Raw genomic sequence first — 23,388 nt, 5'->3', positions numbered from 1 at the left:
AAAAGTGTATCATGGTTCCTTCAAAAACATTAGAATGATTTCTGGACCATGTGACACTGAAGACTGGAGTAATGATGCTGAAAAATTCAGCTTTGACATCACAGGAATAAATTACGGTTTAAAATGTAAAAATTGTTATATTTCACAATATTAGATCAAATAAATCAAATAGCCTTTACTGTAAAAAACAATAAGTAAAATTTACTTAATTTTTCTTTTGCAAGTTTTTGCACGCATATTTTTTTAAGTAAATTTCAAATATGGAATTAAGTAACTCTACTTAAATAAGTTAAGTAAAATTAACAAAGAAAATAAGTAATTTTAACTTGGCCAGTAAAAGGTTGAGTAATTTCTACTTACTTGAAGTTTCTTTTGCAATACGTTTTATTCAAACAATATAACACTGAATTAAACCATGCTTTTAAAGTGTATGCTTTACTTAGAAACATCTAAGTAAAATATACAATAGATATTGTGTAGACACCATATCTACATAATAGAAGTAACGCGGCACCTGCAGAGACCTCAATAGTTGGTACACAATACACAATGACGGTACATTTGATGGCTCGTTTTTGAGCGTGAATGTGGCATTTTGAGTAGAAAATGAACTCCAAATGTCATAAAATGGCAAGTTACTAAACATAACCACAAAAGCAATGATAAAACAGTGTAAAAACAACTGGAAAACAGTGAAAAATCAACCTAATTAATTATTCAAGGCCTAGTGCATGATGGGAACACCAGTATCAGAAAAGTTGAGTAGTTTTACTTAATTTTATAATGTTGATATTTACGCTTTAAATTCTACATGCTTAAATTGAGTACTAATATAGAATTTACTTAATTTTTTAATCCTTGCCTGAACTAACTTTTTCATGTAAAAAATAAATTTTTTTTTCTGTAGTATTTACTTCACCATAAAATCATTTTTTACAGTGTTGGTGACCATAATAGACCAAAACTTTTTTCAAAAGCATTGAAAAAATCTTACCGACCCCAAAATTTTGAACAGCAGTGTAAGTAAAAACTAAAAAGTATGTAGTGTACTTTTGCCATCACCAGTAAATATATTTTTAGAGCATATTAGTGGACTATAAATATGCAAACTTGAATTCCGCAAGTGAGAAAATTTTGCATGCGAAGGAATGTCTTCTGTAGATTGAGTGATAAAGAGAGAGGAAGTGAAGGGCAGTGGCCCTAAAAGTGGCCAATGCTAGTATAAGCAACAGGCATGCAGGGAATAAAGCCAGAGTTTCCATTGCTAATTTCCCACGGATGTCATTTGACCACTTTAAGGAATAGAACGCCCTACGTAACAAACAAAACCTCAGAGTGTTTGTTTCTCCGCCAAAAGGCCATGTGAGGATGTGCGAGTCCTGCTTTTACAGTGACCTGAAGGAAGACTCTGAGTTCAGAGAGTCTGGCACACTCAGTCTGACACACTGGTTGATGCGTTATGCCATCTCTTAAGGGAATAGTTCACTCAAAAATGAACTCTTTATGTTGTTTCAAACCTGCATGAACAAAACAAACAACAACTAACTACTAAACAACTATTGCTTTACGTTCTGTCTGTGTTTTCTCTATCAGGAGAGCTTTGCTCTATCATATTTGGCTCAATTCTAATTACAGTAAGGTGGAGCACTAACAAATTGCCCGAGATTAAAGGATGGCGGTGAGACAGCTTTTGAAAGATCGAACAAAGCGACCCTAATCAGACAATGGGGTGATTTATAAACCTCTGTTTATTTATCCTGTTTCTTAGACAACCATTTTAATCCATTGACTGCAGCCACTTGTCATAAATTTATAACATTTTTACTAGAGCACACATACTGATAAGCGTGTGCATGATGAGCAGATCACAAGCAAATATAATGCCCAGTGACATAATTGTGCCTGCACTTCCTACACGCTGGACCTGTAATGTCAATGTTCCCAGAGAGAAAGAGAGAGCAGCTCACACCGTCTGGAAAATATTACTTGGATTCCTGCAGGCGGGGTCCGTGATTATGTTGGCATAAGTGAGAAAGGGAGCGAGCGAGAATGATAGATTGATAGGACCGAAAGAATAGGGGAGGATTTCTATGAATCACAGTGTGCAATGCTACACTCCTATATTTTGCAACTTATATTAAATCCAGTTTCCCTGTGCACAATTATGTCATTTGGAGTGTCCAGTAGAGGGCGCTGCTTTGTTTATGGTCAGTGGAAGTGACCTTGGTTAAGGTTTTACCTGAGTGCGGTCTTTACAAGTGTGTGTGGACTGAACAGGTGGTGTGTTGTGTTCTTACTGGGTGGAGAGATGAAAAATGGGGTGTGTCTTCATACATTAACCCTTTGTCCTACACTCTATGTGCTGATGCGTAGCCATTTTTTCAGTCTCGTTACGATAATTTGTAAAGAGCTTTCGTAAGACGTTGACACAATATTTTCTTCTTAGTTTTATCATTTTTTCTATCATTTCTATCTCTTTGTGTATCTGTTTATCGCACAGAAACAAAAAACATAAATCAACTGTATGTTAAAGTGGTACGCCTATGAGTGACATCAGGTTATAAACTAAAAGTACAGTACCATAAGTGAATGTGGCCTATTTTTCTTTCTCGGGCAACTGAGCCAAGTTTGAGCACATTAATCTTACCTCCTTGACGGATCCCTATCTGAAATCTGCCTCAGATTTGCTTCAGCATGCACTTGGGGCAGCATGGAAGGGAGGAGGAGGAGGAAAATTCACTTGGCATAATCCCTAGCTGCATTTCATCCAACATGCAGTGCTAGTTACGGAGTTTTCCAGAGTTCCGAATACCAAATCTCTGAATTCTTAAGTGTCAGCATGAGACGATGTGTTTTCCTATGTTATTTCTTACACATTTTGTTTGTAATATTTTCTTAAAGAGGCACAGGATGGTTTTTAAGGGCAGGCACATGCAGGGCTACTACAGGGGGGCTGGAAAGTTTTGTCTTTCTCTGTAAATCCCATTGCAGGAGGACAGAGCAAATGAGTTCGAGGAAGGCAGAGAGGGGGAGTGTGTCACTTTTCAGAAGGACTGACTCGTGCCTCCGTAGGCAGTGAGGGGGGAGAGAGAGAGGGAGGGAGGGAGGGAGAAAGAAAGAGACGAAGGGAAGGAGAGGAAAGTTAAAGCTAAAGAAATGGCAGCTGGGACGCTCCCACACATGGTGCAGACAAAGTTAAAATAACAAACTCTGCACACTTTCTCAAATGAGAGTCGCTGTTTGGAAATACTAATAATTCATACACTTACAGCAACAAGCTGGGAAGAACGGGAAGATGAAGTATCGAGGCATGGTAAGAATCACAGCATGCTCCTTACTAAACAAAAGCAGCTGGGAGATTTCTGCAATGTCAGCGAGGGTCTTATGAAAGTGAAATATGCGGTTCTGGTCCAAAGTTGTCAATTTATTTTGTGTTTAGATTATGTAATGATTTGCTAGAATGACAAGTATGACAGGGAATAATGGATTATCTATCTATATATCTATCTATCTTGTATACACACACACACACACACATGTGTATATATATATATATATATATATATATACACATGTATATAAATTTAAATATGTGTCTGTGATATAGTAAATAATATGTAATTTATTTTATACCATTATTTATTTATTTTTTTTACCAATTTGTTATAGTTTATAGCACCTGAGGTGTAGGTATGTACACTGAAATTCACTATTTTTTACTTATAAGTTAATTTTTGTATGTGTAATCCATTGACTAGGTTGTTCATTAATGAAGAGTTACTTCAGCAGTGCAGGCATGAATCTCTAGTTGCAAATATATAGTGAAATAGTGATACAAATAGTGAAAATCACTTTTCCTCTGAAAAGGAGGAGGTTGTTGGTCCTATCAGGTGCTTATCCTATCTTGGGACCTTCTTTCATGCCTGACATTCTGACTATCAGTATCTGTGTTCATGCCATAGTGTCGTCTCACAGTGAAGCAATCTCTGGCTTTGAACCAGCAGCAGTCACTGTTGAATTCCAGGCTAGAAAGAGAGTGAGAGTGAACGAGATAGCGAAACTGCCGTCTGTCATCGGGCCATTCCACCCTACTACATTTCTTCCTGTCTGTGTTATCCATGACCTTCCCCTGAAAGCCAACAGAAACTTCAAGAACAATCTCTCGAGATTAAGACCTCAATCGAATGAGCTTTAGGTTTCTGAGGCCTTTCGCTTTTCACCCTTCACCCATTCAATGTCGTGATACGCTACGAGTCTCATTTGCAGTGCATCATTTCATATTCAAATAAACACACCTTGCGATCAGCAGTACTTTAGATGTGATCGCGTTTCAGCTTTGGTGCACATTTTGTCATAGGCAAATAACTGCAGAGGGCTGATGAATGCCTGACATTAGATTTATGGGATCTGGTGCAGTTTCGTACGAGATTCCATTGAATTGCTTAACAGCTGCACTGCTCACAGGAAGATCCAAATCTCAGGAAAAGGAAATGAATTTTACATAGTGACATGCTGCTCTGGATGACTGGAGATGTGAAATAGTTGGATATTAAGGAAGGCCATATATGATTGTGCAGGAAAGAATGAAACTAGTGGGAAATAATGTCACGGTCCCGAAAGCAGTTTACAGTTCTCCTGACTCATGCTCTTCAAATGCCCTCTGGACATGAATGCCTTGCATTGTCCAGCAGGCTGAAATGAAGAATAACTGGTCACTTTATATCTTTTCCAAGTCAAAAAGTATGTGTGTGATAGTGTTTATCATGTGGAGGGGGTGCATATGATGTAAGACTCTTTACCTGTTTAGACAGAGCTAGTCACACCTGTCTGTCAACTTTCCCTCTGGAGTTTGACAGCCACCAGTTGACTTTCCTAACCAACACAGCCCCTTTAACACAAGGACAGCCATTGACTCAGCAGACTGGTGTGAATTACAATGCCACCCATGGAATTTATCGCCTTCTGGGTGGTGGTAATTAAATGAGCATTGTAAGACATCTGTGAAGATTTATTAATGAATATGGCTTGATTAAAGGATGATATAATATGATGCGCTGAACGGCCCATGTTGGGGTCTTTTTGTGTTTTAAGCACTTAACAGAGTTTCATGGCTATGAACAAGCTCTATATTGTCGACATGCAAAACAGGGGCAAAAAAATTGCATTACATTTGGAGAAGTGCTAAAAATGTTTTTCCCCTCTGACCAGCTGCGTGAATCTAAGCTGCAGGAGTCTGATCTTTCCACTTCTCTTCAAAACAAAAGAAAAAAGAAACCCCACACTTCTTCTCACATGTATCATCTGTGAATCATTATCATAGTGTTTCTTCAAATATGGGAACTTTTGGCCCTTTAAATTAGTAAATTAACTCTGACCAGTTTATTACTGACCCATTTTTTTTGTCTGAAGTGATATAAAAATTTCCACTACAGTGTCATTTCCTTGACATCACAAATTATGTATTGTGTTTGACAGCATTGGGAGTGGAAATGACATTTTAACATTTTTAAACAACTACTGACTTCGCATTTTCACACAATATATGTTGAATTGAATATTTATATTTAATAAACACAAAAAGTTGACTTTTTTGTAGTTTTAATAATCTGTTGGGACAATAATAGTGGCCATACTTAAAAAAACACCTTTATAAATCTATCATTATTTTTAATGTAGCTGTGCCTCTCCTCAAAAGTCTGTGTCTCCACCCCTTGTTCTTTCCTGCTACCGAACAGGAGAGGAAAGAAGAGCGAGGTAACAAGTGAGCCAGATGACTCAATCAGGATGGAAACAGTTGGTAACCTCAAAAGCTTGAAATCATAAGCAAGCAGACAAGATTTACTTTTCTTCTCCACCATTCTTCACCATTCCCGGTGAGAAGGGGAGGCGCACATGACTTTGCTCTGGATATCTAGGAATGTGCCCTTTATCCACTGCCTTCATTAATTATGAAAAAAAAATGCACACATTCTCCTCTTGTTCATCAACCAGGAGTTGGTAACTGTACTAAATCACTGACTTGCCCCCTAGAGAAATTAAATATTGGAGTGTTTGACTTGCTTGTTCACTCTTTCAGAAAATCAATCTTTGTAATCATAGCTCTGGTCCCTATCCATGTGTTTCCGAAGACTGCTAATGTCTTCTTGCAATGTGAGAAGTGCTGACGAAGGCAGCTTGACTCGGCAGATCTCCCTGACACAGCTCTGCTCACAAGAACTGAGCAAATCGGTAGGATGTTGGAAGGTCAAGCAAAAGGCAATTATTGTTCAATTCTTCCCAGTGACATTTGTAAACACAAATCTCTCCCTCCTTGATCTTTATTTTTCAAAGAAGGTTAGAATGAAAAAAAGAATGAATAATTTGCCCACGGTCGTATCTACAGCCTTCAGTCTTTTGTTTTCAGAGCAGCAGCATTTGGAAAAAATGAGCACATGGCAAAGGCGCGGAGCTTGCCTTATAGACCAGCAAGCATGGGGAAGGGGATCGGGGTGGGAGCAGGAAAGCAAATCCATAAAGAACAATGGTGTAATGAAGCCTGTTTCTTGAGAAAGTAGCTTAGGAAGGAGACTTGGGGGGGGGACAAGGATCTGCTTTCTGGTTATGGCATATTTATTGGTCTAAATGAATTGTTGAATTCATTTATGTTGGCTTTTGGCCACTCAAAGGGATTTTACATCTGATGCCCAGATAACATTTGCTAACATGCACACAGAACCCTTAGTCGACTCTGAATCTAAAGATCCTTGTATGACCTAGGAAATCCGATTAAAGGGGTATTTCATTGCGATTTTCACTCTTCACTTTTTTAACTTTAGTTAGTGTGTAATGTTGCTGTTTGAGCATAAACAACATCTGCAAAGTTATGACGCTCAAAGTTCAATGCAAAGCGAGATATTTTCTTTTGAATAATTCTCTGTTTAAGGACTACAACAAACGGCTGGTAGGGACTACAGCGAGCTTCTTCCCGGGTTGGTGACATCACTAACCCTAAAATTTACATAAACCCTGCCCACAGAACACGCAACAAAGGGGGTGAGGACATGTTGTCGCAAAACAGTACATAACACAAATGCATAAAAGCAAGATGAGTTATAACCGTAATTAAACTAAACTATACCTGTTCTATCTTCATGCAACATATATTCTCTGGCTCTGTAGGATCTTACAGCAGTTTCCACACGAGCGATTTATAGATTATCATGACAGAATATGCTAATCAATGACTTTAAGATAGTCAACTCCACATCAGCTACATAAATTCATCAACTAACATTCAGAAACGTCCTGTTGCATTCTACATATTGTCACTTCTTCTTGAGTCTCTCCATCATTGTCCGACTCCAGTTTGAACATAAAAGGCTGAACAGTTTCTGACATTTTCATTGAGTCTGCATGAGGTAATGTGAGGCGCTGCTAACATGAGCTCTTGAAGCTCCGCCCTCTTCTTGAGAGCAGCAGCTCATTTGCATTTAAAGTGACACACACAAAAACGGAGCGTTTTTGCTCACCCTCAAAAAGTGACAAATTTAACATGATATAAAAAATGATCTGTGGGGTATTTTGAGCTAAAACTTTGCATACACACTCTGGGGACATCAGAAACTTATTTTACATCTTGTAAAAGTGCCATTAAATGACCCCTTTAAATTTTTTGGATATTTAATTGCACCTATTATATGATATTTGGATATGGATATTTAAATGCATGCATTTCCCCTGTTTTTGCCATCATCTAAGGCTCATTTAAAGTTTTAAATGTAATCTTTCGCATTCAGTTTTCACACTGTACATTATAATGATGTGATGTCTAAATTATCATTTAAAATGATAGATTTTTTAATTGTTTATTTAGAAAAAAATAGTATAGAATTCTAATATGGCATATTTTATCGTTTATTGCCCATAACATGAAAATACTGATCTCCTTAAAAGGCAAATATTTAATCAAAGTAAAAGTTGATCTGTATTATATATGTGTATCAGTACTCATTAGGGCTGTGACATGGCAGTTTTTACCACTGCGGTAGTAATGGACCAGCTACCGGTGGTGCAGTGGTTGGGGAAGGTGGTACTGACCTAAATTAAATACATTTTGAAATATGAAACAAAATAATAAAGCTCAAACATCATTTTGTAACAAACATGCGTCTTTATTTTAGTGCTTCCGTCAGTGAAACAATACACTACAGACTGTAAAACATTGAAATGAATATCACTAAATAATGGTAACCTAAATAATATAAGAAAGTTAAATATTAAATGAAAAAAAAAAAAAACATTTGTTTTGTATTTCCTCACAAAGATAAATATAACGTCATTTATACCGCTCTGCTCTTTGAGAGGGATGTGGGACACAAGCAGGACAGAGACCATCTCGTCTAATGTCTTCATGTCTTCACCTGACACTTGTAAACGATCTAAAAAGAAAATTTTATCTTCAGCAGGTGCAAGACAATTAGAGAAACTAAATTAACGCCGTATGTGAAATGCACTATACAAATAGTGCCTTACCAAGTCTAACAAGAACAAACTGTGTTAAATAGAATTTGACGTGCAAAAAAAAGGTATCTGTCCTACAGCATTTTTCTACTTTACCACAGTAAAGGATGTGAATATTATAATTAAAAGTGAACGAACGAAAGAAACGTTTATAATCCCCTGCGGAAATGGGTAAGACGTGAGTGAAGATTTGGATTTCATGTCCAGTGGAATAACTCATGGAAACATTTGGATTCGTGCCGAATGAGAGCGGTATATGAGCCCAAAAATTTAAGCCATTTGTCGGATTTTTTTTGTGTTCTATTTCACAACTATACTTTAACTATAATGTGTGGAAAATCAGGTGACAAGATTGCAAAACAGAATACAAAGACAACAAGTGGCTTAAATTTTTCATATACCTCTGTCATTCGGCTTGAATCCGAATGTTTCCATGGCTGCGCTTGTAACATTTAATTGTTAATTTTTTTCTTTTGTGAACAGAGCTTTCTGCTTCACTCTTGTCGTAATATTCACGTAAAACTGCATTCACATACAAAAAATGTGTTTTGGTGTACCGCCGCTGGCGGGGTGGTTGTCGAGTTGACCGGCACAGCCTTATGTCTCAGAGTAAGTACAGTAGTCAATGGGCTGGACATATTATGCTTGAGTTGGCCAGCAAATGATGTCATGTCTGTCTAGCCAGTATATTTAGTTTTGATTATGACTCCACCACCGATTATTAACTGTCAGTTCTGTGTCACTGCAGTAGAATATGCAGACAAATAACAGACAAACAAGTAGATGCGATTAAGACAAGATTAAGTAAAATGTGTCATGTTTACTGCACACTATTTTAATTTGTTTTTCAAATGTGGAAATGAGTGTCGGCAGACTCCGCACTCTTATTTGTGTCTGATTTGTGAAAACTGGATTTCATGTGGGTGTTTGCAGATTGAATGAAACCAGTTTTGAGTTGGAAAGTCAAAACCGGCCTAATGGGGAACAAGAGTGAGAGTTTGCAAAGCCGTGTTAGACTTTCAGAGTTTATGCAGCTCTGTTGGGGCACTCAGCAGGCTGATGGATTGGGAATGAAGTCACTTCCTGGCACTACACTTGTCGACTGTTCCTGCTTGGCTGTTATGTTTTTCTTACTGCTTGTTTTTTTCCCACCGTTAGCCTCCCTCTCTCTCGGTTCTGTTGTAGTTGTTGTACATCACCTTAATTAAAGTGCTTGCTCAGGTGTGCTGTATCTGTCTCTCTCTATCTCTCCCTCCAGGGGACGGCCGCTGCTGTGTCAATAGCAAAACAACAGCCGTGGCAGCTGGTGCGTTCACACAATGTGACTGTGTGTATTTCAATGCATAATCACGCATTTGTTCATCTGAGTGTGTGTGTGAGTGGGTGTAAGTGCGCTTTTCTGTTATAAGCTAGGACGTGTCACCCATAGTCCTCTTTGATCAGATGACAAGTGATATTTTTGTGTCCTACTAGTTTATGCCTGTGCTAAAGAGCATCTCTGGACAAGGATTGACAGCTAAGGTTTTATTGACACCATGGATTTTTCAAATATTGGCGATCTAATGCGGAAAACCCAGGCCTCCATTGTGGAGAAGGGTTTTCTCTTTAAAAATACAGATGCTGTAATAGATGTGAGTATGACTGTGTTTCTGCTTTCCCAGCACACTTGAGTTTGGGTGGAGTTTGCACTGATGTGGTTTAAGTGTGAAAATTGATGGTTTACAGCTTCTTGTTTCTTTGTAAGTGTAATGTAATCATGTTAATGATAGAGAAAACAGCCTTGTACCCTTATAAATAGTACTGTGGTGGTGCCATTGAGCAATGATGGGATCAGATGGTAATACTGTGGTATTTAAATACAGGTGTACCATGATACTTATAATGATTACCATATTCATATACAACAGTGTTTATATGGTACTTCAAATAATACCTTGTAGGGATGCGCAGTGTTAACAGTTTGGCCAATATGATTTATAAAATTAAATGCTATTTTGTTTACATGCATTTAAAATCGTAAATGTAAAATGAAGATTACATTTAACGGTGTTATTAATTTGAGTTATTAAATATAAAGTTAGGTAAAAATTTGGTAAATGAGCATGCATAATTAATTATCTTATATCAACCTATTTATATCCAATATCAACCAATACTGATAAGTGTAAAAATCTTTAATAACAGCTAATAACTGATATGGCACCAATATACACCATCGTTCAAAATACTGGGGTCTGTAAGATTTTTTTGTTTGTTTGTTTGTTTCTGAAAGAAGTCTCTTATGCTGACGAAGGTTGCATAAATGTAATAAAAAAATATAGTAAAAGTGTACAGTAATATTGTGAAATATTATTAAAATTTAAAATAACTGTTTTATATTTTAATGTATTTTAAAATGCAATTTATTCCTATGATGACAAAGCTGAATTTTTAGCAGCCATTACTCCGGTCTTCAGTGTCACATGATCTTTCAGAAATCATTCTAATATGCTGATTTGGTGCTCAAAAAACATTTCTTATTATTAAAAATGTTGAAAACAGTTGTACAGCTTAATATTTTTGTGGAAACTGTGAAAAATTTTCTTTAGGATTCTGTCAATAGAACCACATTTAATTGATATAGAATTTAACCAAAAAAAAAAGTATTTAATGTCACTTTTGATCAGTTTATGTGTCCTTGCTGAATAAAAGCATTAAGTTATTTAAAAAAATCTCACTAACAGCAAACTTTTGAATGGTAGTGTATCTTGCATTCCTAATTGTATTGCAATTCTAAGTCTAAAAACCATGGTATTACTGTGGTATCTTACCAAAAAAGTCATGGTAGTGCTTGCTGGTACTTTTTAGTGTTTTAGAGTATTAACTTTAACTTGATATTGTGCTTGATACAAATCCATTATTCAGATGGTGACATCTTGTTCACAATGGTAAATGTGGTTCAGTGAGAAATACCTTTCACAATTGCTTTAAATTAAAAGCTTTATTTAGCTGTATTTCAAATGAACTGAAGTCTGTGTACGATATGAAATGGGAGGGGTAATGATGGAGTGGTTGAGTTCATCTTCAAGGCTCTCAGAGGGCCTTGACATACTGTGTGTGTTGCAGTGTTTATATATCACCTCTCGTTGCTCTGCGTCTCAAGGGTGTAAGTGTGAATCTGTATCTCAGTTCTGCTCTTTCTCTGTCAGTCTGTGGGCAGTGACGGAATCCGGGTCATGATGGAGAGCGCCCTGACAGCCAGGGACCGGGTGGGCGTGCAGGACTTTGTCCTGCTGGAGAACCACACCAGCGAGGTGGCGTTCATCGAGAACCTCCGCAAGCGCTTCAAGGAGAACCTCATTTATGTAAGAGCTGTTGTTCCTGTTCTATTCACACATAAAGCTCAGAGTATATTGATGTGACCACTGTGTATTTATCTTTCTCCCACAGACGTACATTGGCTCAGTGCTGGTGTCCATGAACCCCTACAAAGAGCTGGAGATTTACACTAAACAGCATATGGAACGATACAGGGGCGTCAATTTCTATGAAGTCTCACCTCACATGTAAGGCATCAGCAAGAAGTCATTATTACCCACTATTCTGCTCTCTTCTGTTGTGTAGAGTAAGCTAATTAAAGGGGCTAATGATGTTTTTTATTTGCTTAATAAGGACTACAACAGTTGTCCGATTTGTCAAGCATGTAAACTCACATCCTTGTGGTAGTTGTGGTTCTTGTTTAACAACCTATGTTTTAAAAACAAAAATATATAGTCGCTTCAAATTAATATTTAAAGGGTTAGTTCACACAAAAATGAAAATAATGTCATTTATTACTCACCCTCATGTCGTTCCACACCCGTAAGACCTTTGTTAATCTTCGGAACACAAATTAAGATATTTTTGTTAAAATCCGATGGCTCTGTGAGGCCTGCATAGCCAGCAATGACATTTCCTCTCTCAAGATCCATTAATGTACTAAAAACATATTTAAATCAGTTCATGTGAGTACAGTGGTTCAATATTAATATTATAAAGCGACGAGAATATTTTTGGTGCGTCAAAAAAAACAAAATAACGACTTATTAACGAAGGTCTTACGGGTGTAGAACGACATGAGGGTGAGTAATAAATGACATAATTTTCATTTTTTGTGAACTAACCCTTTAAGGGGTGACTGTGTTAATATAACAAAGAAAAATTACTAATAGGGAATTATTTAATTATTAATAGGGAACCAATGGCTTGGAAAAAAATGCTAATTTTCTTCCAGATTTTAGGACTACAAAATGAACATTTCTGTAGACTACGTGTTATTAAATATGTATTAGTATTACTATTAAATATGTGAAATGCCTAATCTACATTTTTATGGACTTGGTGGGTCTTGGTAATCTTTCTTGTTGCTTTCTGTTAGTGAGGAAGAAGCTTCCTTGGAATTTCTGTAAGGAATGTTGAGGACGAAAACGTTATCTCAGGTCTCATACAGGTTGAAAAAACACAGACCCTCTGTGGTGTCACCCTGCTCTTTCCTCATGAAAGTGATTGGCAACTCCATCCTCACACTAGGCTTTTCCACTGTTTACGCAGTGTTACTGACACCTGAATGTCCATTCAAGCTCTACCAAAGGAATGTTTTATTTTAAGTCAAAAAAGGAATCTGAAGCAACTTTGCACATACGTTATAACACCAAGAGAGATTATTAGAAATATTAAGGCATGAATTTTAATTAAGATAATAAGTTAATAGAATAATAACTTAATAACTTAATAGATATATATTAATAACTTAATAGTCAGAAATCTCAACTTCAACAGAACTTACATACACCAAACTTTACAGTTTTATTCCTATCTATATTCTGAAGGTTTTTACAGAGGGATTTGTTGATATATAATTTGCCTGATTTTTATTCCTAAAAAAAATGGTGAACATTTTTTTTTTTTCTGGCTGTTGATCAGTATTTTCTGATTTATGGAGTGATAAAAATAGATATCCAAAATTCCCTCTGTAAAAACCTTTGAATTTAATGTGTCAAAAAGATAAACGAGAATTTTGAACCTGACTTCATCTAATATTCAGATTTTTGTTCTAGATATTTATGCAAATGAGTGCATATTTAATTAGATAATGTCTCATTTGCATATTTAAACATAAACTTGTAATACAAAAAAATGTTTGCAATTTTTAATGTAAATTAAATCAGCTGGGGAAGTATGGTATCTATTAGTTAATAGGGGGGACCTGGGGTGTCTCACCTTAATAGAAATAATAATTATTATTACTATTATTATTACTTTAAATACTATACATACTTCAATTAATATTTTAATAGTGATATTGTTTTTATTATTGTATTTTAATTTTTGCTTATGCTTGTTAATTTAATTGCTGCTTAATTTAAATATGCAATTTTTAATCTGTAAAGATTTGTATTTGTCTACTTAAGCAACTTATGTTTAGTATTATTATTATTTTATTGTTGTTATTATTTGTATTTAAGTGTATTATTATTTATTACCATTTGTGTGTAAAATTTAAATTTAATCAAAAACAAGCAAAAATAAAATACAATAACAAATAAGCAATAATATTACATTAATGCCTATTTAGTTATTGTACTTTAATTTTTGCTTATAATTAAAGTGATTTTATTGTATTTTAATTATTTGAAGTAAAGAAATTAAAAGGCTGAAAATTATTAAAATGAATTAATCTTAATTTCAAATATATAAATTTTAATATTTATTTTTTTATTTTAAGTATACATTTTTACTTAAGTACTTAATTTTAGATTTTTAATCATTATTAATAATATTATTATTATTGTGGTGATTATTATTATTATATTATTGTATTATTTTTTGATAAAATAATTTTACTGTGTGAAATCTACTTTGTAAACTACTTTGTTGACATTTATGATCTTGACATATTCCTGAAACAGTTATGCCGTGGCTGATAATGCGTACCGCTCCATGCGGACTGAGAGGCGGGACCAGTGCATCCTCATCTCAGGTGAGAGTGGTGCTGGCAAGACAGAAGCCTCCAAAAAGGTTCTGCAGTACTACGCCTTCACCTGCCCTGCCAGTGAGCATGTGCAGACTGTCAAAGATCGCCTGCTACAATCCAACCCTGTGCTGGAGGTAAACATGTACACAGCACATTTTACTAATCTACAAATGCCAGTGTATAGTGGTAAGATCAGTACATGCTGTAATTGTCGCTCTGGACTGCTGTCATAGCGGAAAATGCTGTGAACGACTCTCAGGGATGCCAAGTAAAAGAGCAGAGTTTATTCTGAGCAGTTTATTGTCCTGGTTTCAGTATAAACCTCTCCAGTAATTATACGCCACTGTTATTATCTGTGCGATAAGACTGGGACATACTTGAAGGACATCTAAAAATGGGAAGGCCAACAGAAGTGCAGACTGCCGTTCTGCCAGATGTTTTGCAGATGTGGTGCTTCCCTGTAAACTAGCAGTGTGTGTGGATCTAGTAGAGTGTGTATAATCGTATTTGTGTACATTGTCAAGATTGTTTTTCTGTATGCCATACTGAATAATTTTTCCTTCACATATTGTTTGTTTTCCTTTGAATAACTCTTCTCTCAGGCTTTTGGAAATGCGAAAACTTTACGAAATGACAATTCCAGTCGCTTTGGGAAATACATGGACATTCAGTTTGACTTCAAGGTGAGTTTGATCATTTGTTTAACAATATTAATGTTGTTACATGATCATCAAGCAAAGCTCACGTCTCAATTGCTGTGATACACCTTTACCCCTACAATTCTCTCCTTGGGTTGGGGATTTGGCTGCATCCACCTGCGTGTTTACGTGTTTGTGTGTTTGTGTGAAATTATGCTTGCTTGCATGCATGTCAGAAACCCGGTATTATCCCCTCTGCTTCTCCCTTTGGGTGTCCCCGTTGGCAGGGTGCTCCGGTAGGGGGTCACATCCTGAATTACCTGCTGGAGAAATCACGTGTCGTACACCAGAGCCACGGTGAGAGGAACTTCCACATTTTCTATCAGCTCATTGAAGGGGGAGAGGATGATCTGCTGAGGAGGCTGGGCCTGGAGAAGAACGCCCAACAGTACCAGTTTCTGGTGAAGGTGAGACAGACCTCACACGTTTGTTTTGATTACAGCAGATGTCAGTTGGAAAGAAAGCTGTAGATTTAAGAAAAATCTGTGGCTTAGTAGTTAGCACACATGCTTCAGACATAGTGGGTCTGCTGGTCATGTAAAAGATGCTGGTTAAAATCTGACCCTTGTTATGTCTGTCTCTGTCTGTCGTCCCTTCATTAATTATGAAAGCTTGTTTTCACCTCAGTTGCAAATAAAAAGGTAACTGAAATTTACTTTTACAGTTTTACATCTCACAATGTGATTTTATTTTGCAATTGTGACTGTATCTCGAAATGTGATTTTAGACTTTATATCTTGCAGTGTGACAACATTTCCTTACTTTTGGTTATAGAGTGCAACAGTCGGATTCCAGAAGTAAAAACTCCATTCAGTTTCTCCATAGGGAAATTGATTTTTAGCCTTACTGTGAGCTATGAGGTTTTGAATTGATTGTATTTGCTTCTGTTGAAGACGTTAACCTGCATTATTTCTTAAAAATAATGTTTAAATTTTAAAATAATCATGTTTAACAGCAGAATTTGTGGTGAAAACTACATTACCCATGATGCTGTACAGAAAATTCCACCAATCACAGAGTCGAAAACAAGCAAAATGTGCCTAAAGATCTCATTAGCTCCACCCACTCCAATGAAGCGCTGCACATTACGTAATTGAGTTGGTCAAAATGCTTAACTATTTGAATGTATATGCATATTTTGCAACAAACCTAAAATATATATTTTTTTATATACATAATTTTTAAAGGTGCAGTGTGTAAATTTTAGGAGGATCTATTGACAGAAATCCAATATAATATACATAACTATGTAGCCATTTCTATCTACATATACCGCGGGTCCCCTTATATGTTCAGTCACCATTTTGTGCCGGCATGTTTCTACAGTAGCCCTAAATGGACAAACTGCTCTACAGAATGCATTTCATCACTATGTTGTTCTTGTTCTTCTTCGTTGGTGTTTTTAGAGGCAGCTTGCATCATCACTATGATGAATACGCACAAAGAAGTACTAGTAGTAGTCATCTGGTTTATTAGAAGCAGAGACTGTTCTTTGTTAGAAGTAAGAAGAAACTTCATTGCTTGACTGGTTACTCTCTGCTGTCTCAGACGACATCTTTGTCCTGTGTCGGCCACCGTAGCTTCTCTATGTGCTTTGAAAAGGAGGGCTGAGCGGTGGACTGAGCAATTCGCAACCTTACCGCTAGATCCCGCTAAAACTTACACACTACACCTTAAATGGGTAGTTTTATATTTATATTTCTATAAATAATATATTTATATATCGTTTTTAATTTGATTATGCTGTTCGCAATGCTTCATGGGACTGTAGTTCTTTCTATCACTAAATCTGTTAAGTACACAGTCTTGTACCTTTTGTATTTTTTTTCTGATTTTCAAACACTTTTTTTGTGAAGTGTTGTGATTCACCTCATAGGTGATTGGCTTGGTTCATGGCTTATAACGCTTCAATGAAGACTTTTTTAAAAATCCCTATAAGAAAAATGTATGGAAAAAATACTTCCGGAACCAACGCTGATGAAAAAAAGGGGCGGGCACTGTTGCACTCTATTGTGACTTTAAATCTCACAGTGTGGTTTCATATTTTGCGGTTTCGACTTATATATTTCACGTTGTGACTATTTCTTGCAATGTGACTACATCTCTTTATTTCTCATTATTGCAACTTTATATCTCACAATTGTGACTTTTAATATTTTATGTTTTTAATATTTCTTGTTATTATGACTTGGGTAATTTCCACTTTGTTTCTCATTATTGATTTTATATCTCGCAAATGTGACTTTATTTGTCGTTATTGCCGCTATATCTCACAGTTGCGAGTATTTCTTGGTTTTGTAACTTTATTTCCCACAATTGCGACTATTTCATGTGACTTCGTGTTTCACATTGTGACTTTGTCATATTTCAAACTTTTTCTCATAATTTCCTTTTTTTTTTTTACTCTGAGGTGAAAACAGGCTTTCGTTATCAATAACAATGTCAAAAAAGCCCCCCCAAAAATTTCTGTTCAGTTTATCACATGCATTTGTGTATGACCTGTGTATGAGTATTCATCATAAATGGCATTATAAATTTTCCCACAAGTATGCAGGAATGTCCCTTCCACTCGCTCCCCTGGTGTTTAATAGAGGAAGTCAAGAGGAGCCCCTCCTTCCTTGGTTTCCTCTGTTGTGCTGAGTGTGTGTGTGTGTGTGTGTGTGTGTGTGTGTGTGTGTGTGTGTGTGTGTGTGTGTGTGTGTGTGTGTGTGTGTGTGTTTTCAGGGTAACTGTCCCAAAGTGAGCTCCATAAACGACCGAAATGACTGGAAGATAGTGAGGAAAGCCCTGAGCGTCATTGGCTTCACTGATGATGAAGTGGAGGTATGACCGACCAATCACAACACACACACACACACACACACACACACACACACACACACAATGAAGTATAAGTGAATGTTCTTTTAGAAACAGAAAGTTCTTCCTCTTTATTTTGATCTTTTGTCTCATTCACATGTCTCTTTCCCCCCAGGAGCTTTTGAACATTATTGCCAGTGTACTACACTTGGGGAATGTCCAGTACGGAGGCGAGGACAGTGGCAGTTCCTATATCACTACAGACACACAGATTAAATACTTAGCCAGGGTAATAGGACAGTTTATTTATATCACTGGGCTATGACCACATGTACATGACCTTCTGTTTGTGTTAAAACCTCTAGCAATGTTTCCTTTCTTAAAATTGCTTGGAAGGAGGTTGTTTTTGACTGTGTTTGTGTGTATTTGTGATATTGCAGTTGGTAGGTGTTGACGGCACTGTTCTTAAAGAGGCTCTAACGCATAAAAAGATCATTGCCAAAGGAGAAGAGGTACGTTCCCAATTATTTAGAGTTAAAATATTAATTAATCCTGTTGCTAAGCTAAACATCACTATTACTAATGCTCATACTTGGACATGGGATTTTTCAAAACTAGTTTGTTAAGGAGAGGTGTACTGTTACTCTTAATCACATGCATGATTTTTGACTGATGATAAAAAAGGGTGAAAAAATCCCTTAGATTCACATCAAATGAGGGATAAAGAACAAAATAACATAGAATATCACTTTCCGATGTAAAAACACCACTAACATTTTCTTCAAAAAACATGAAAATGTTGAAACGTGATAGAATGTCAAATCCCATTCTATTCAAAGCTTGTATTCAAACCATCTGTAATAAAATAGTGGTGTTTAGCTTTAATTTTTTTCCTATTTCACAGTTGGTGTATAAAATGTTGTATGTGTGTGCAATATGTAATAATTGTTTATGAATGTTTCCCATCATTCCACTGTCTGTGTTTGGGTTGTAGCTGATGAGTCCTTTAAATCAAGAGCAGGCCGCTTCAGCACGGGATGCCTTATCTAAAGCCATATACGGTCGTACTTTTACTTGGCTGGTCAACAAAATTAATGACTCTCTGGCCTTCAAGGTATGGACTTATTCTGCTGTTAAATACACTATCAGCTCCTTGGCTTTGCAAATTCTCTGATGGAGTCTAGTTGCCTAATGTGAATATTTAGCGCCCCCACAAGGAGAACGCATAGAAATGACACAGGATATGACTACTCAAGTTTTCCGATGGGAGTTATTGGAACGCATTCTCACCATATGATGTTACAGTCTGTGTATGTTTAGTCTGAATGTTGTGCCACAGCTGTTGTTGAATATTTCTGTGTTCTTAATGTCTCGCAGGATGATTCATTCAGCAGTAAGAACGCCTCTGTCATTGGTCTGCTTGACATCTATGGTTTTGAGGTCTTTCAGAACAACAGGTAGAGTAAATAAATAAAATGTTATTATTATGTTATGCAATTTAACAATTTGTATGATATTTAACATAATATTGCATCTACTATTTATTTTATATTACAATTAATATTTTAATATCATTTAAATGTTTAAAATAATTCATAAAATGCCATTTATTATTGTTATATTTAATATTTAATCAAATATTTTAATAAAAAAGTAAACATTATTGTAATTACATTGTTTTAAATTTTAAATTTTTTTTATAGATATATTATAGATACATATTTAGTATTTTTGAATAATATTTCACACACACACACACAGATATATATATATATATATATATATATATATATATATATATATATATATATATATATATATATATATATATATATATATATTATACACCGATCAGGCATAACATTATGACCACTGACAGATGAAGTGAATAACACTGATTATCTCTTCATCATGGCACCTGTTAGTGGGTGGGATATATTAGGCAGCAAGTGAACATTTTGTCCTCAAAGTTGATGTGTTAAAAGCAGGAAAAATGGGCAAGCCTTAAGGATTTGAGCGAGTTTGACAAGGGCCAAATTGTGATGGCTAGATGACTGCATCAGAGCATCTCCAAAACTGCAGCTCTTGTGGGGTGTTCCCCGTCTGCAGTGGTCAGTATCTATCAAAAGTGGTCCAAGGAAGGAACAGTGGTGAACCGGCGACAGGGTCATGGGCGGCCAAGGCTCATGTGGGGAGCGAAGGCTGGCCCATGTGGTTTGGTCTAACAAATGAGCTACTGTAGCTCAAATTGCTCCGCAGTTTGTTGTGTATGGGGCTGCATAGCTGCAGACCAGTCAGTGTGCCTATGCTGACCCTTGTCCACCGCCAAAGGTGCCAACAGTTGGCACGTGAGCAGCATAACTGGACCACGGAGCAATGGAAGAAGGTGGCCTGGTCTGATGAATCACGTTTTTTTTACATCACGTGGATGGCCGGGTGCCTGTGCGTCACTTACCTGGGGAACACATGGCACCAGGATGCACTATGGAAAGAAGGCAAGCCAGAAGAGACAGTTTGCTGCTTTGGGCAATGTTCTGCTGGGAAACCTTGGGTCCTGCCATCCATTACTTTGACAAGTACCACCTACCTAAGCATTGCTGCAGACCATGTACACCCTTTCATGGAAACTGTATTCCCTGGTGGCTGTGGCCTCTTTCAGCAGGATAATACGCCCTGCCACAAAGCAAATATGGTTCAGGAATGGTTTGAGGAGCACAACAACAAGTTTGAGGTGTTGACTTGGCCTCCAAATTCCCCAGATCTCAATCCAATCGAGCATCTGTGGGATGTACTGAACAAACAAGTCCGATCCATGGAGGCCCCACCTCGCAACTTACAGGACTTAAAGGATCTGCTGCTAACAACGTGTCAATGCCTCGATGGGTCAGGGCAGTTTTGTTTTGGCAGCAAAAGGGGGACCAACAAAATATTAGGAAGGTGGTCATAATGTTATGCCTGAGATATATAATTAATATATATATATATACTGTTTACAAGTATATAACAAGACTGATTTTCAAAGATATCTCACTCTGCCTTTCTTTGTCTGTCTAGTTTTGAGCAGTTTTGTATCAACTATTGTAATGAGAAGCTGCAGCAGCTCTTCATTGAACTGACTCTGAAGTCGGAGCAGGAGGAATATGAAGCTGAGGGAATCACGGTGAGAATACCCATACACAGCTCAACATATGCGACTCATGTGTGGGGTGGTGAAAAGGGGTCTTACGCACAGCTCAATGGGCACATTATGGGCAAACATGTGCCGTGGGCTTCATTTCATGCTGTTATTATGGTAATGCTGACCTCTCACACTGCCGATAAAACATTTTGACGCATACACTGTTAAAGAAAGCCCATTTGTGGCTATGATTCGCGGGTGGGCTGGGAATGTTCTTGATTTTTGCATTCTTTGAATTTTAAAGGAAAAACAACATCATAAATCTTGAATATTTTCAGCTTATTCCAAATGCAGTAATGCTCATGTTTTTTTGTTCTCCAGTGGGAGCCTGTGCAATATTTTAACAACAAGATAATTTGTGATCTTGTGGAGGAGAAGTTTAAAGGAATCATTTCCATCTTGGTGAGAATGTTTACTTCCATTAACAATGTATTAAACATTGCTTTAAGCTTCTTAAATGCAAAATTATTCACCTCTCTTTTCTACAGGATGAGGAGTGTCTCCGGCCTGGAGATGCCAGTGACATCACCTTCCTGGAGAAGCTTGAGGACACCGTCGGTGGCCACGCCCACTTCGTAACGTCAGTCACATCACCTTCCTTTTGTCATTCTATATAATATCATGCTTAAAATCATATCCTGAGCATCTCAAGACCAATATATTCATTATTTATACATCTGCATTTTCACTATTACAGTCACAAGCTGGCTGATGGAAAAACCCGTAAAGTGATGGGTCGTGAGGAGTTCAGACTGAGCCACTACGCAGGAGAAGTCAACTATAATGTGAACGGTCAGTTATTGAACAGAGGGCAGGAAAAAAATGAAGAAACAGAAAGAGAGTGTGTCGTTGAACAAGAGCGGGCTCTTATGCCCACAGATCTTTCCCAGGCTGAGCGTTGACTGACGTCATTGTGTATTTTCCAACTTCTAGGCTTCCTGGACAAGAACAATGATCTCCTTTTCAGAAACCTGAAGGAGGTGAGGGAACAGGCCCAGAAAAAAATATAAAATATTATAAGAAAAATACACTGTATCTGTTCTGATTTCTCAATTATTAAACGTGTAAATGTGTCCTTGTGTTCAGGTCATGTGTATGTCCGAGAATAAAATCCTCACTCAGTGCTTTGACCGAGAAGAGCTCACAGACAAGAAACGGCCAGAGACGGTATCTATCTATCTATCTATCTATCTATGTTTCTATTGTTCCATCCATCCATCCATCCATCATCTATGTTTCTATTATTCCATCCATCCATTTCTATTGTTCCATCCATCCGTCTATCTATCTATCTATCTATCTATGTTTCTATTGTTCTATCCATCCATCCATCCATCATCTATGTTTCTATTATTCCATCCATCCATTTCTATTGTTCCATCCATCCGTCTATCTATCTATCTATCTATCTATCTATCTATCTATCTATCTATCTATCTATCTATCTATCTATCCATCCATTTGTTTCTATTGTTCTATCCATCCATCCATGCATCCATCCATCTATGTTTCTATTGTTCTACCCATCCATCCATCTGTTTCTATTGTTCCGTCCATTTGTCCATCCGTCTGTCTGTCTATCTATCTATCTATGTTTCTGTTGTTCTATCTATCCATCCATCTATCCATCCATCCATGTTTCTATTGTTCTGTCCATCCATGCATCCATCCACCTGTTTCTATTGTTCCGTCCTTCCGTTTATCTGTCTATCTATCATTCTATTTATTAATCATTCTATCTGTTGTTCAGATATGTTTCTATTGTTCCATCCATCATCCAGCCATCCATCCATCCATCATCCGTTTCTATTGTTCCATCCATCCATCCATCTTTTTCTATTGTTCTATCCATCCATCATCCATCCTTTTCTATTGTTCCATCCATCCATCTGTTTCTATTGTTCTATCTATCCATCCATCCATCTGTTTCTATTGTTCCGTACGTCCGTTTGTCTGTCTGTCTGTCTATCTATCTATCTATTAATCATTCTGTCGTTCTATCTATCGTTCATCTGTTTCTATTGTTCCATCCATCCATCCATCCATCCATCTTTTTGCTAGTATCTTACATATATTGTGTCAGTTGTTGTCGTTTATGCTTACACAGAACCGTAAACAAGAAAAAATTTGTTTGTGAATCAGTTCCACATTCATAGTAGCATTTATACATAAACCTCAGCAGCTTGGCCTCAGTCCACGAGATTGCGAATCTTCGCTTGCTA

General features: G+C 36.9%; 1 protein-coding gene across 6 annotated transcripts in view; it reads left to right on the top strand.

Moving 5' to 3' along the window:
* The window catches only part of myo1cb (myosin Ic, paralog b), a 46,612-nt gene that overhangs the window by 16,532 nt on the left and 6,692 nt on the right, over positions 1-23,388 (top strand). For 4 of the 6 annotated variants that reach the window (XM_051861499.1, XM_051861501.1, XM_051861502.1 and 1 more), the window contains 16 exons: positions 11,688-11,843; positions 11,929-12,044; positions 14,427-14,625; positions 15,094-15,174; positions 15,417-15,596; positions 17,914-18,012; positions 18,164-18,277; positions 18,429-18,500; positions 18,983-19,102; positions 19,366-19,445; positions 21,043-21,148; positions 21,488-21,568; positions 21,655-21,746; positions 21,864-21,958; positions 22,100-22,146; positions 22,253-22,333. In XM_051861499.1, the coding sequence (XP_051717459.1) occupies positions 11,688-11,843; positions 11,929-12,044; positions 14,427-14,625; positions 15,094-15,174; positions 15,417-15,596; positions 17,914-18,012; positions 18,164-18,277; positions 18,429-18,500; positions 18,983-19,102; positions 19,366-19,445; positions 21,043-21,148; positions 21,488-21,568; positions 21,655-21,746; positions 21,864-21,958; positions 22,100-22,146; positions 22,253-22,333 (1,719 nt within the window). Of the gene's footprint in view, positions 1-3,118; positions 3,314-9,901; positions 10,131-11,687; positions 11,844-11,928; positions 12,045-14,426; positions 14,626-15,093; positions 15,175-15,416; positions 15,597-17,913; positions 18,013-18,163; positions 18,278-18,428; positions 18,501-18,982; positions 19,103-19,365; positions 19,446-21,042; positions 21,149-21,487; positions 21,569-21,654; positions 21,747-21,863; positions 21,959-22,099; positions 22,147-22,252; positions 22,334-23,388 lie in introns of those variants that run through there. The other 2 variants (XM_051861500.1, XM_051861498.1) reach the window with 2 other exon arrangements.

Source organism: Ctenopharyngodon idella, chromosome 15 (assembly GCF_019924925.1).
Source record: "Ctenopharyngodon idella isolate HZGC_01 chromosome 15, HZGC01, whole genome shotgun sequence".
Lineage (NCBI taxonomy): Eukaryota > Metazoa > Chordata > Actinopteri > Cypriniformes > Xenocyprididae > Ctenopharyngodon > Ctenopharyngodon idella.
The sequence above is the reverse complement of the archived record's forward strand: the minus strand, read 5'-3'. Positions and strand labels throughout refer to the sequence as shown.